The 15,525-nt window shown below is 42.6% G+C and overlaps 1 protein-coding gene across 1 annotated transcript in view; it reads left to right on the forward strand.

Moving 5' to 3' along the window:
- Positions 1–373: 373 nt before the first annotated feature.
- The window catches only part of LOC145395414 (uncharacterized), a 418,940-nt gene continuing 403,788 nt past the window's right edge, over positions 374–15,525 (forward strand). The window contains exon 1 of the mRNA XM_080269018.1: positions 374–471. Coding sequence (XP_080125144.1) covers positions 408–471 — 64 coding nt within the window. The 5' untranslated portion in view covers positions 374–407. The remainder of the gene's footprint in view (positions 472–15,525) is intronic.

A 15,525-nucleotide genomic window follows, 5' to 3' on the forward strand; every position in this document is an offset into this window, starting at 1 on the left:
GCGCATATCTCTGACTGAGGCAAAAGTACTCTTCGTGCTTTGAATACGTTAAACACCTCAAAACAAACCTAACCTGACTAATCGAACCTAGCAACCCTAATCTAACATAACTAACCTTACCTAAACAAACCTAACATAATCTGACCAACCTAACCTAACGTAACCTAACATAACCGAAACAAACATAACCTGATCTAACCACACTAACCTCACCTAACCCAACCACACTGACTTAACCTAACCTAACTAACCTAACTTAACCTAACTCTACTACAGATTGAGAAGTTGCTGTTTAATTGTCCATCATGAAGGCACTGCTGACTCCAGTGATGATGATGATGATGATGATGATGATGGTGGTGGTGATGATGATGGCAGCCTCTGAACCAACGGGCGAGACAGGAATCATGGGCTGTCGTGTTGATAGTCCATTTAAGTATAATTTCAGGGACCTGTATGATTGGGAGTTAGGTGAGTAGGATTTGTCTGTTTGTTTGTTTTAATGCTGTGATGAGATTAAGCAGCGTAAATGCAGCAGGTGTTGATGTGATATGTGCTCATATTCTTGTCAGGTAACAAAGCTCCTTAACACCTCCTCTCTCGCGGTTAATTTTTGGTTATGGTTGGTTAATACCTTTTTATAGTGTAAAGAAGCGAGATTCGCCAGTTAGGTAGCCGAGATGTTTCTCGACGTTTACCGTACTGTAGCTCGGGTACGAATCAGAGTCACCAGTTTGCCTGTTGTTTGTCTGCATAGTTGTGTCGTAAGTTATGCATTAATATTTGTGCTGTCTTTCTTTATACTGTTTTATTTATGTGATTCCTTGTTAAACTGTGTATTTTATTTTAAGTTTGTACGCTACATAATTTACAGTGGTATGTAATGTAAGAAACTCTGTCATGTTTTGGTTACCTCCGAGTTGGCAACTGTTGTTCACGTAGACTGTAGAAAACTCCAGAATACAGGAAGTATACATAAGGATGGGAAAGAGACTAGAGCAAGTTCAGTTGGTTTTCAGCTCAGTTTGAGTGTCGGTGCAGTGTCAGTGTAGTTTGTATATTTTTGGTACTTGTGAAAACAGTAAAGTGTTGTTGGCAAATAGTGTAGAGTTATTGAAGTTTGCATATCATTGGTACTTGTGGAAACAGTGAAATGTTGTCAAGCATTAAGTGTAATTGCAGTTAGTAAAGATTGTATAGCTCCAGTGCTTGTGAGAATAGTGAAGTGAAGTTGGAAAACAGTAAGTGTAATTATTTTGAAAATAAAGACAGTGAACTTTAGAAGCCAGTATTTATTTACGATGCCTCAGCTGATCCTGTGTACTATACACCTAAAGGCTGACCATAAGAAGAATAACTCATTGGGCAACGTCCTTCCTATACTGAGCTACTGCTGTTGGAGCCTGTGGCAGTGTGGGGTGGGGATATAACACTGGCGTCAGGAGTGTGGATTATTTAGGGCTGCAGTGAGTCTAGCTTTCGACATGGAAGCAGGTGTGCAGACAAGGTCTCGAACTGGGCAGGAGGAGATGTCCTTGGCAACAATTGTGAAGCTATTACAGGCCCAAAGTGAAGAACAGAAAACGCTCAGGAACGAAATCAAAGCACAATTACAGGCACAGAATGAAGGACAGAAAGAACTCCAAGAACAAATACAGGCTCAAAGTGAAGAACAGAAAGAGCTCAGAGATGAAATCAAAGAACTGCAAGCACAGAATGAACAACTAGAGACACAAAGTGAAGAACAAGAAGAATGATATGATCAACTTCAAGAGGCATTACAGGAGCAACAGAGGGAATTTCAACTGAGGATGCAAGGACAGCTAAATGCTTTCATGGGGGAAATGAAGAAAAAACAGGAACAATTGAAGGAGGAGGTATACGCTGCGCTACAGCAGCAGACGTATGAGGTAAGCAATAATGTGACTGAGTGCAAACGGCATGTAGACGACCAGTTGAAGTCAGTTAGTGAGGAAACAGTGACAGAGTACAGACATCATATAGATAACCAGTTGAAGCATGTAGCTGACCATGTAAAGATAAATAGTGAGAAAATTGAGGCTGTACAGAAATATTGCACTGCTGAGACCCAGGTTAGAGTACAGGGAGCATATGAAAGGATTGGACAGTGTATGCTGAATCTTGATCGATCCCAGGCATCTTGAATAATCAGAATGCAGAAGTTTTAAGTCCTGGCCTTAATGATGCCCCAGTTTTTAGGCCCCAAACCAGTGAAGTGTATCGCTATAACTGAGGTCTAATTAAAAAGAAACCTCAGGAATTTGATGGCAGAGTATCACGGGAAGGTTAGTGTGCAAGGTTTGAGTTACTTGTGGATCAGAATGGTTGGGGTAATAGGCAGAGGGCAATGCAGCTTGCTACTCGCCTTAACTCGTCACGTCCCGAGGTTTTCTGCACCTCCGACATCCCCCAGTCCCGAGGTATTTTCAAAAAAATTTTTTTTTTGGCTAAAACCTTCGCTTTTGGTGAGAAACATCAAAAATTCATAGAGAAATCCTCACCTGGGGTTTAAAATACTCAATTCAGGTAGGAGTTCCTCCTTACCTGACTGGGTTTTCTAACATGCTGGCACCAAAGAAAACGAGTTCTATGGGAGGGTAACTATTTTATCCACTCATAAACGGTATTTATTTATTTATTTACTTGGTATGAATGTATATGTAGTATGAGAGTATATTGGTTTTCAAGCAGTAATAAAGGCATTATAAGCATTGTTTCACTCACTAACTAATCACCATACCTGACCTTTTTTTGCCACATTACCTGATCATTATTTCTGGCTGTTTCTTCTTCTAATGCTATGTAAACATTGTCCTCCACATTGTCATCGATTGGGGAATCACTCTGGCCCTGAATATCTATACTAGCCAGGTCACTGGTAACAGGTGAATTGCCGAGACAATGGTGTGAGGGGGGGAGGGGGAAGGTTATGCGATGTAAGGCATTGTCCCTGCTTGGCATATTGTAGAGGAATAGAGGAAGGTGTCCTGTGTATACATACGAAAAATCACGCGCGAAAATTGAAAATTGTGCAAATTAGGGACCTTGCAATTGCACAACGTACCAGTATGTCGCCGGGACTGGCAAATGCAAATCATTGCAACGTACCCATACGTCAATGGGACAGGGCGGGTTAAGGGTGCTGCAATGGAAATTCTGGGCCAGATGTCAGTGATGGAGAGGAACAGCTAACAGTCCTTATTAAAACTGCTGGAGCGCAGATATGGAACCATGTACCAGACTGAGGTTTACAGAACAAGATTCCGGAGCTGTGTGTTGGCTCGAGGTGAACCCCTACAGCTGCTTGCTCATGACTTGAAGAGCATTGCATACAAGATGTACTCTGGAGCAGAACCTAACATGTTGGCTATTCTACTGAGGGACCAGTTCATCGATGCAATTCATAATGCAGAGCTGAAAGTGCAAGTGAAGCAGGCACAACCAAGAAGCATGCTAGAAGCACTAGCCAGGGCTTTAGAAATAGAGTCCTACAGTACATCAGGTCCAGTACATCCACTTTTCAGGCGGGTCGTAGTGCAGGATTTAAGGCAAGAAAGGCGCAGGTATGGGATGTGGAAAATTTTGAAGGTGCTGGTACTGTGAAAAGCCAGGACATCGGAAAGAGGATTGCAAGAAGTGGAAGAGAGAACAGGAGAAGATCAGAGGAGGTTGCCAGTTCTGCGAGAAGCTGGGACACAAGAGGATGGATTGTTACAACTGGAAGAAGGAGCAAGAATGGACCAGTGGAAGGAAATCTCAGATTGCAACAAATGGGTGTTGGATGGTGGGACACTTCAGCTATGAGCATCCAATTGAGAAGGATGAGGGTAAATTAGTGAAGGCTGGTGACAAGAGGCTACAACCAGCCAATTTTTCCCAAGAAGCCCCACCACTGAAGAAATGAAGGAGAACCTTGATGAATAGTGAACGAGAAGGCGGAAGAACCAACGGCAAGCAGTGTAGTAGGAATGGAAATATTGGCAAAAAATGCCGCCGTACGGTTATGACAGGGCCAGCGTCAGATGCAGAAGACGTGAAGAAGATGCAGATGGAGGATGCAGATTTACAACCAGTGCTAGAGTGGCTGCAGTGGACTGCAGTGCGGGCATCTTGGGAAGAAAATTCCAGGTTAAGCCCTGCGACCAAGAGTTAATGGAGTCAGTGGGACTTTCTTCGTTTGAACAACGGGCTACTGGAGCGTCAGTGGGAGGCACCCGATGGCCTCAGCAAGTATTGACAACTGGTTGTTCCGAAGATGATGAGTTCCATAATATTGGATGGGTCCCATGACCAGATCACTAGTGGGCACCTGGGAGTGAAGAAAACCCTAAGCCAGCTGCAACAGAGGTTCTACTAGATTGGCATGTGCCAGGATGTTGAAGAGTGATGTTGGTCCTGTGATGTGTGTTGTGACAAAAAGGGACACAAGAAACGTGGTTGCGCCCCTATTCAGCTGTACCAAGTGGGTGCACCGATGGAAAGAGTCACGGTGGACATAAATGAACCTTTGCCACTCATTGAAAGAGGAAACCAGTATATATGTATTGCCATGGACTACTTCACAAAGTGGCCAAAAGTCTATGCTATCCCTGATGAAGAGGCTGTGACTGTTGCCCAGGTGTTGGTTGACCAGTTTTTCTGTCGTTTTGGGATGCCACAAAAACTACATTCAGACTAGATTACAAACTTCGAGTCTGCTGTGTTCCATTAATCCTGCAAGTTACTTGGGATCAAGAAGACCAGGACGAACCCACTAAGGCCACAGTCAAATGGGATGGTGAAGAAATTCAGCTGGACCCCAGGACAAGAACTGGCAAAGTATTGCATAGAGGGACAAACAGAATGGGACCAGAAATTACCTGCATTGTTGAAAGCATATCGATCTGCATCCCATGAGTCTACCGGCTACACCCCTACAAAACTGATGTTGGGCCACAAGTTACGTTTACCCACTGACTAGTTAATGGGATGACCACCTGGTGAAGAGCTGCCTACAGACACCACCAGCTATGTGAAGCACCTTCAGAAAAGGCTGCCTGAGGTACATCATCAAGTGTGAGGAGCCCTCAAGTTTTCAGGAGATGTGATGAAGTGCAAGTATGATGCCAAGGCAAGTGAGGTGAGCTTCAAGGATGGTGACCAAGTTGTTATACAATCCTCAGTGAAAGAAGGGACAGTCACCGAAGCTGCAGAGCCCGTGGGATGGGCCTTACACTGTGTTGGACCGCTTATCAGACGTAACATATTGGATTCAGGGAGGCAGGAAGTCTCGCTCAAAGGTGGTACATGTGAATCATCCGTGGTGGTACCATGGGCCAGGACAGTACAGCTGGGATATCTCCAAGGAAATGTGCTCTCCCACAGCTGAGGATGTTGAGGAGGACCAAGGAGCTGAAGTGCAAGTGGATATTGGCAGTTTCCCAAGATAAGATGTGAATCACGAAGGAGACCAAGACCTTTGTGGAGGGGTGGACTGTGTGGAGGAGCAAGGACTTTGTTGGAAGAAGCATAGAAGACCTGATAAGATGAAGGATTATTTTGTGTATAGATGTTTCATTAGGATTAATTATGTTTGTATATATTGTATAGTTTTGGCAGGACGACAAAGAACTACGGAGCGGGTAGTGTTAAGAAGTGAGATTTGCTAGTTAGGTAGCTGAGATGTTTCTCGACATTCCCCGTACCATAGCTTCGGTACGAGTCAGAGTTGCAAGTTTGCCTTCTGTTTGTGAGCGTAGTTGTGTCGTAAGTTATGCATTAATTTTTGTGCTCTTTTTCTTTATATTTTATTTATGTGATTGCTTCTTAAATTATTTAATTTAAGTTTGTATGCTAAAAAATTTACAGTGGTATGTAATATAAGAAACTCTGTCATGTTTTGAGTATCTCCGAGTTGGCAACTGTTGTTCTCGTAGAATGTAGAAAACTCCAGAATATATGAAGTTTATATAAGGATGAGGAAGAGACTAGAGCAAGTTCAGTCGGTTTTCAGTTCAGTCTGAGTGTCATGGAGTGTCAGTGCAATTTGTATATTTTTTGTACTTGTGAAAACAGTGAAGTGTTGTTGGCAAATCGTGAAGAGTTATTGAAGTTTGTATATCATCAGTACTTGTGAAAACAGTGAAGTGTTGTCAAGCATTAAGTATAACTGCAGTTAGTAAAGATTGTATAGCACCAATGCTTGTGAGAATAGTGAAGCTGGAAATCATTTTAAATGTAATTATTTCGAAAATATAGACAGTGAACTTTTGAAGCCAGTGTTTATTTACGACACCTCAGCTGATCTTGTGTACTGTACACGCAAAGGCTGACCATAGGATGAACAACTCACTGGGCAACATCCTTCCTATACTGAGCTACTGCTGTTGAAGCCTGTGGCAGTGTGGGGTGTGGATGTAACAATATGTTACTTATACAGATTATGGTGATATTGAAATAGTTTACGTAACACGGAGTAGGAGACTATGGCGTAATATAGATAATAAATCACTTAGGAAATGGTGTTAGCGAGCTTCCTTAACTAACTAGAATACTGATCTAAGTGTAGTGGGGAGAGTGGCATAAATATTTCATATTGATTATACTAGAAATTAGTAACAGAGAAACTATGGAGTGTAAGAATACCCTAGGTATGTTCCTGTACAAAAATAATGGTGAAAGAAATGAGTGTAATTAAAAATCTAGTATAATTATTCTGGTGAGTGCATTTAGGAATCTTGTTGTCACGAATTTACTAGATCATATTATTTTAATGGCAATTCATGACATTGTATTATTATTACGGGAATGCTTGAAAAATATTGAAGCCCCATGGAACTTCGCTCAGTCAGTTAACCGTTTGCGTTTGCACTCAGATTTGAAACAGAGTTTTCAGAATATTCGTCACTGTACCATAAGTGACTTCTTATGCACGACATTAGTGCTTCACTGAGCGATATTTGTTGTGTAATTATCGATCGCACGCCTTGCCTCTCTAACCATTAAGTTAAGCCACGCCCGTTTCTCACGCCCTTGTACCTGGCGTGGGAACATTAATCAGTGTCGAACTGTCACGGGAGGAAGAGGTCATGAGCAGTGCAGAGAAGCAGGGCCCCATCTCAGCAGTTACAGTCTGGCAATTCTACGATTCCCGCATCTCCTCACCGAGTTGGTGATCGGCAGCAGTGGACGTCATCAGCAGTGTGAATTGCAGTGCCTCGAGCAAGCAGCTGCCCAGGCTATTTCACAGGAATTATTCCATTTTTCTCCACTGACCAGTATTTTCATACCCTGTTTCCTACGCTTAAGGTAATTGAGTAGTTGGTTGCGTGAGTGTGTGTATGTACTTTGCTGTGATTTTTTAAATTTAAGTTCCCTTGTAATATAAATTTATTTGTTGTAATCAGTAAATTTACAGTTCTTCTTTGAGCTCGATTAAGTGTAATAATCTTGTTTGATTTTATCACATTGTGCAAACCTTAGTTTGCCACTTCTAGTTTGCACAACTTTTAAATCAATCACGACTGGTAGTTAAGCCAGTTCTTTCATATTATTTATTAAATCCGTTGTGCCAGCCAGGAGTTAGCACTAGCAAGAGTCTGTTCATTATTGTTAGTATTAATTACCAATTGTGAGGGGAAAGGACACTTTCTCAGGGGCCAACAGTACCAACAATTCAGCATCCGTAAGTGATTAGTTTCCGCTGTGTACTGTTGGGAAAGTTTCTGAAAATCTCGTCTTTAGAGAATCGGCGAAGTAAGCCACATAAAGTAAAAACTTGTTACGTGATTTCGTAACTCGATTCCTTTGTGACAACCGATTATTTAGTTGTTATTTATTCTTATTTCCACTCCTCCCTTGACATCTGGCGACCTCATTCCGGGATATTAACTTCTAACATTAAAGTTATTACCGAAACAATAATTCATTCACTCATAGCTAGTTGTTAGTTATCATTAGAGTTTATAAGCACTGTCTTACTGGTGGTTATTGGTTCCGCTTTATTAATTTTATGTGAAAGTTCTCCCAGCCAGTTGCAATTTTTCATTTAAGTTTTCCTTACCAGTTTAACTAGATAAAACTGGTTACCAGCAACCTGTGCCTATATTCTTTATATATGATTATTAGCATTTGACTGCGAAACAGCAGTCAGTACTTCAGTCTTTAGTTCACTCAGTTTGGCTACTAATTTATACCTACAGGAAGCCAAGGATATGGGGCGTACCAATCCCCAAGAAATTATAGGCTATGTGCTCTTGCGATACACTTATGAACAGCAACATGAGAATGATGCCCGTGAAGAGCATACAATGCAATGCGAACATGAACGAGAACAGCCCAAGAAACGTGAGAGAGAACGTGAACACAGGTGTGCCAAGCACAAGGCATGTGAGAAACACGAGGTTGAGGTGCTGAAGCTCAAGCGAGACTCCTTGGCTTCAGGCACATCTGGTGCAGTTGACCTGAGTTTCATGAGTGCTCTCCCAGCACATGTTTTGGCAACCCCGTGCCTCAGGCTTCTTTCATACAAGGAAAGAGGGTGAGTCGAGCCGTTCATAGCTCGTTTCGAGGACCTGGTGCAGTTGTACTAGCTGGACAAGGCAGTTACATTGCTCCAATTTCTTAGCTTGTATGAGGGCCCTGCCCCCGATACTCTCCACAGAATTCGTGGAGACAGTCTCACGTATAAGAGGATGAAGCCCTCACTCATCAAAGTGTATGGTCTCATGGTTGATGATGCCAGGAGTCAGTTCATAATGGTGTGTACCTAAGAAAAGGAGACTGCTGTCCATTTCCTCGACCGTCTCATTGCTTACTTAGATGAGTAGATAGAGAAAGACAAGACCCCTCGCATGTGAGAGAAGATAATTGACTTTATGCTGCGTACGCAGCTAGAAAAGTTATGGCCTGCTGAGCTTATGACTCAGCTAAAGATGTATCAGGTAAAGGATGCCAGCCAAATGGTGGAAAGGGCTGATGCATTCTTCACTGTGTACGGATACCAAACTCGTAAGCAACAGTCCTGGAACAGGAAAGATACGCCAAGTCTGGGAAGCCATCTCAAAGTGAATCCCAACATCAAGGTCGTTCTTAGAATAATGGCCATGGTCCAAACAAACCACAAAAGAAGGACCAAGGGCAGAATATGCAGAAACCCAAATGGAAGAGGTACAAGCAGTACCCCAACCAGCAGCAGAATCCAAGCAGCAGCAGAACAAAGACAAACCATGTAACCAACAGTCAGCTTTATCGTTTTGTAGGCAGGAGGCAAATGCTGCATTAATACCCCAACAGCTATACGGTGGTGCCGTCCCCACCAGCACAGCTCCCTCTCCAAAATTTACTAGTCCCCCTCAGATGGTGAGGCCTACTCCACAGGTGGTCAGTGCTGCAACTCCTCAGATGGTGAGCACAACCTATCAGGCATCTAGTTCTTAGAGCGCCATGTTTGCTGAATCGTTCGTTCTGCAGTCTCATTAGTGACTGGCTGCTACCTCCTCAAACCCTTTCACCAGCAACAGTGCCTTGCTTGTTCAACTAGGGTTTGTGGAAGGTGTTTCTGTAAATGTTCTGAGACAATGGTTCCTCAGGTTGCTCCATCAGGCAGAGTATAGTTCGGCCCGAGGAGTACACAGGTAGGCAGATCCAAGTTAGACTCATTGATGGATCAGTGAGATTGATCCCTGAGGCACGTATCCAAGGTTGCCATCTCCTTTTTACACTGGCTTGATAGTTGCAGATGTCATGCAAGAACCTTTGTTTGACCTTATTATAGGCAACATACCAGACGTCAAAAATTGTTGTGCCATAGACGTTGCTACTCTGACTTTGGCTGTTGCAGTAACATTGTCATAAAAGACTTTGTAGTTACTTGTAGTGGAGTTTTATATATATTAGACTTGTGGGCGAGCGGTTGTTATATTTGAGTAGCTTGTAAGTAGATAATCTTCTTTCCCATTTGTCATGTAGTGACAGGAGAGGTAAAGAATAGTATGGGACTATTTTTATTTGTCTTGGAAATATTAACAAAGTCTCTCACACAGAGCGGAGTATAGAGTCCCGCTAGCTATCTCTCTGTCTCGCTCTCTCTGTCTCTCTCTCAAGTTGCCAAGCCCTTCTCCCTGCAACCTGTCTGTTCTAAGGCTAGCTTCTTTCTGCCCTCTCTTTCCTATATTCTGGTGAAACAGGAGACGTATCACGTGTGTTCCTTGTGAGTGGAAAGTTCTAGAAGCCTGTGTGTGAGTATGTGTGTATGTGTGTGTATGGTCACTAAGGCTTTGTTCACCGGTGGATTGCTGACAACTAAATGCATCATCTCCTTACTGGCCACTTCGTAATCTGTCGTCAGCTTTCCTCAGTGTAATTTGCAAGCTCATTTCCCATTCCCAGGCTCGCATAGAGCTGTCTATCTATCTATTTATCTATCTATCTATTATGATTTGTAATCATAATATGGAGTCCTAACAACATGAGCCATGGCCAAGGCTCCAAACTGGGTCACCCTGTTGACCACTGCAACACTGGAAGATCTGATTCATAGTCAAGACATCCAGGAACAACAGTCTGACCTGACACTGTCCACAGTGTGTAGGAAGCTGGAGGGTAATGTGCTTAAGTATTCATGGGGAGGTCAAGCCAGGTTCCTTCATAAGTGAGGACAGCTATACCGTGAGTCACAAACACCCCAGGGTGAGGTTCGACTACAGTTTGTAGTTCCCACAAAGTATTATCAAGCAGTATTCGAACTGGGTCATTGTTCAGCGATGCGAGGTCACATGGGCCAAAAGAAAACCTCTGACCGCATCCATGCTGACTTTTTCTGGCCAGGAATGGGACAGGAAATAAATAGACTTGTGCATTCCTGTGATGTGTGTCAACGTACCACTGACTGGGGGTGTGTCTGTCGTGTTCCACTGAAACCAATGCCTATAATTTCTGAACCGTTTGAGAGATTAGCAATTGACATTGTTGGGCCAATTACTCCCAGGGCTAGTGATGGATCATAGTATATCCTCACCATCGTTGACTTCAGCACATGGTGGCCTGAAGCCAGGGCCCTTAAGAATAAAGAGGCTGTTACTGTTGCAGACTCACTGATTGATGTGTTCTCCTGCGTAGGTATCCCCAAGGAGGTCTTAAGCGACCGCTGTTCGCAGTTCACCTCTGCAATGATGAATGAAGCATTCAGGTTGTTGTCTATTCGAGGCTTGAGAATTATGCCCTACCATCCCACGTGTAATGGGCTGTGTGAGGGGTTCCATGGGACTCTCAAGAAGATGCTAAAGTGCATAGCTGCCGAACAGCCAAAAGAATGGCCACGGGTCATTGCCCCTCTTCTTTTTGCTTATCAAGAAGCCCCACGGCATTCCTTGAAGTTCTCACCTTTTGAACTGGTTTATGGAAGGTCGGTCAGTGGGCTGCTTCAAGTCCTTTGTGAGTTATGGGATGATGAAGAACCCGACCCTGATGTCAAGACCACCTACACCTACATCCTTGATTTAGCTGCCTGTCTCCAGTTGACGTGTGAGTTAGGTAAGAAAGAATTAATTAAGGCACACGAAGTTCAGAAAGCTTATTATGATAAGAAAGCAAAGCTTCAGAAGTTCGCTTCAGATGATAATGTTATTCCTCACTGCCCAGAACAAGTTGTTGGGACAGTGGAAAGGTCCATATGATGTAGTAGAGTGTATTTCAGACCTCAGTTACATAAATCGTATGGGGAATCTCCGTAAAAGGTTCTATATTAACATGCTGAAGGCTTATCATGAGTCAAACCCCAAGGAGAATGGCCTACAAGTAGTTGGTGATAGCAACCAGCCCCCTGAAGAAACCGGGGCAGCTGTGGTGATCCCAGCTGATGACTATGATGACGAGTCCTTAACCGTTCAGTCCCGTCAGGAGGAGACTGTCGGGGATCTTACTTAAGACTGACTTAGTATTAGGAGACCAGAATGCCATATGGTCACCGCTTTGTCGGTATGCTGAGGTCTTCTCTGACCAACCTAGACTCGCAAAGGTTGAGTGTCACAAAATTGAGGTGATAAGCATTACTCCCGTAACAGTTAAGCCATATCTGATTCCCATGCGACTGCTGGATGCAGTAGATAAGAAAATTGCTCACATGGAGACTGCAGGTATTGTTGAAAAGTCCTCATCTCCTTACTGTAGTCCAGCGGTAGTAGTCCGCAAGAAGCATGGCAGAGTCAGGATTTGTGGCAACTTTTGGAGGCTAAATGCAATCACCAAAGTGGATGCTGAGCTGATAGGTAACCATATTGCCATTTTCTCCAAGCTGGCAGGGTAACGATATTTCACAAAGCTCGATTTAGCGAAGCGATTCTTCCAGATTCCCCCTCATCTTGACTGTCGTCAGTTCACTGCCTCTGCTGCTCCTAGGGGGTTGTATCGATATAAAGTCCTTCTATTTGGACTTACCAACTCCCCAGCAGTACTGTATTCAATGGAGCCATGAGACAAGTGCTTCATGATATTGTAGGAACAGAAATGTTCATTGACAATGTCCTTGTTCATTCTGCCACGTTGGAGGAGCACCTCAGACTCTTGGAAATTTTCTTCAGTAGACTCCAGAATTTCAGCATGACTGTGAAGCCTAGCAAGTGTAAAACTGCACATAGTGAGGTGGAGTTCCTTGGACATATTATTGGCAACGATTGCTGCAGGTGTCAGGGCAATAAGATCAGGAAAGTTAGGGAAGACCCAAGATCCATGATCAAGAAACAGGTTAAGGCATTCCTCGGTTTAGCTGGGTATTATAGAAGTTTTTATCCCCAACTTTGCTCTCATTGCTCAGCTGTTGTATGAGATACTTTGGAAACATGCTCCAAATGCCACTGAATGAGGAGATGCACAAGAGAGATCTTTTGTCACCCTCAAGAGTATGCTGTATAAAGAGCCTGCCTTGCAGCCACCTGATTCCAATAAGCTTTTCATTCTGCACACCGATGCTTCACAAGATGGAGTAGGTGCCGTGCTAATGCAAGAATCGGAAGGTGGAATTTTCCCAGTGGCCTGCTGTATCACAGCCGGAAGCTAAAACCCGCCGAGAGGAATTACAGTACTGTTGAGAAGGAACTCTTGGCTGTGGCTGAAGGTGTTAAGAAATACTACTATTATTTATATGGAGCACCATTCACTTTGGAAACCGATCATATGTCACTCACTAGTCTCAGCACAACTAAGATGGCTAATGCAAGATTGACACGGTGAACATTGTATTTCATCATCATCATCATCATCCGGACCGCCTTTCCCACCTTAGGCCAGAGTGAGGAGTAACAATATCCAGACAACCCAAGTTTGCCCAGTCCAATGGGCCAAGCTTCCATTCACTCATCATTCAAGCCCCCGGAATCCTGGCTCTATCAGATATGCCAGAAACATTAACCATGTTCTGTAGCTTCACATAAACGTATCCGACTGAGTCAATCTAGACACTGACCCATTAAAAAAGGGTGCCAAATCCCTGATCATGCACTGCTCCTCACAACATTTATCCAACCAGCTCAATCTCTTGTCAGTTCCCTAGCATCACCGACTTCCAAACCTCTCTTCCTCACACAGTCATCCACCATAGTTTTCCATCTTCTCCTTGGCCTACCTCACGTCCTCCCTCCTTCAAATTCGCTCAGATATACCTCTTTCACCACTCTATTGCTATCCTTTCTCTCCACATGACAATACCATCTCAGTACACTCTCTTTGATTCTGGTGTCAACCAGCTTCCTCACTCCACATCTTTCACGAATCACATTATTTCGTGTCCTATCCACCCTCTCTACTCCACATTTATTCCTCAGCAGTCCCTTCTCCATTGCTTTTACTCTTGACTTTTCATTTTCATGCCACATCATAGTCTCATATCCATATGTTAAAGGTTGCACTAACACTCCTTCATATAAGTGCAGCTGCAACTCTGAAGCCTCTGTTTCTTATCAAATCCTTCATTGCACCAGCTACTTTGCTTCCTTGTGTCACTCTACATTCCACTTCTTTTACACATTATCCTCTCTTTTCTATCACTGTACCCAGGTATTTGAACTCTCTCACCAACTCCAATCCCTCTCCATTTACTCTAACATCGGACTGGGAGCCACCTTCTCTCTCAATAACCATCACTTTACTCTTATCTACATTTACTCTTAAGACACGATGCTCACAGACCTCAGCAAAACTCTGCACTAGCCTGTCGTCCGGTATTTGCAAGCAGTACTGCATCATCAGCATACAACAAATTTGAGATATTCCATCCATCACCATTCATTACCAACGCCATCTCTCTCTCCATTACTCGTGTTTTAACTTCTCTCATCACCCCATCCATATATATATATATATATATATATATATATATATATATATATATATATATATATATATATATATATATATATATATATATATATATATATATATATATATATATATATATATATATATATATATATATATATATATATATATATATATATATATATATATAATATATAATATATATATATATATATATATATATATATATATATATATATATATATATATATCTATATAGATCTATATATCTATATCTATCTATCTATATCTATCTATCTATCTATCTATCTATCTATCTATATATATATATATATATATATATATATATATATATATATTGAACAACCACGGGGACATCACACAACCCTGTCGCACGCCCACACCGATTGTGAACCATTCACTTAGATGTCCATTAACCGTTATACATGTTTCACTTCCATCATTAAAACTCTTGACGGCACCTAGCAGCTTATCATCTACACCGCACATGCGCAAAACTTTCCATAATCCTTCTTTGTCCACTTTTTCGTATGCTTTTTCCAGATCCATGAATGCCATAAACACCTTATGGTCCTTCTCACAAGCCTTCCTTGCTATCTGTCTTACTGCAAATATTTGATCCACACATCCTTTGGCACTCCTAAGGCCATCCTGTTCATCACTCACAAGGGTTTCTGATATCTCTCTTACTTTATAATAATTCTTCCATATACCTTCCCTACCACACTCAATAAACTTATGCCATGATAATTATTGCACTCACTTTGCACACCTTTATTTTTGTACAGGAGTACAGTCACAGCCTTTTTCCACTCTGCAGGCACAGTTTCACTCCTCCATGCCGTCTTACGAATCTCCAACAAGCACTTCATTCCACTGTCTCCACTGTACTTAAGCATCTCTGCATACACCTCATCAAGCCCAGCTGCTTTGCCGTTTTTCAGCCACTTCACAGCACTCTTCACCTGGGCGAGTGTCACGTCTCCTGGTGCTACATTTCTTCTTTGCACACCCTCAAAACCAATCATGTTTACAGCTGCTTTTCTCTCTATTCACATTCATCAGGCTTTCAAAATATTTTTTCCATCTGGTCCTTACTTCATCCCCATGGGTTAATAATCTACCACCTTCACACCATCACATTTCTTTCCACTTTCACCTCTACATTTCTGCACCTCTTTCCAGAATATCTTC

The sequence above is a fragment of the Coenobita brevimanus genome, chromosome 31 (assembly GCF_032717465.1).
Source record: "Coenobita brevimanus isolate Jiangsu-jjx chromosome 31, ASM3271746v2, whole genome shotgun sequence".
Lineage (NCBI taxonomy): Eukaryota > Metazoa > Arthropoda > Malacostraca > Decapoda > Coenobitidae > Coenobita > Coenobita brevimanus.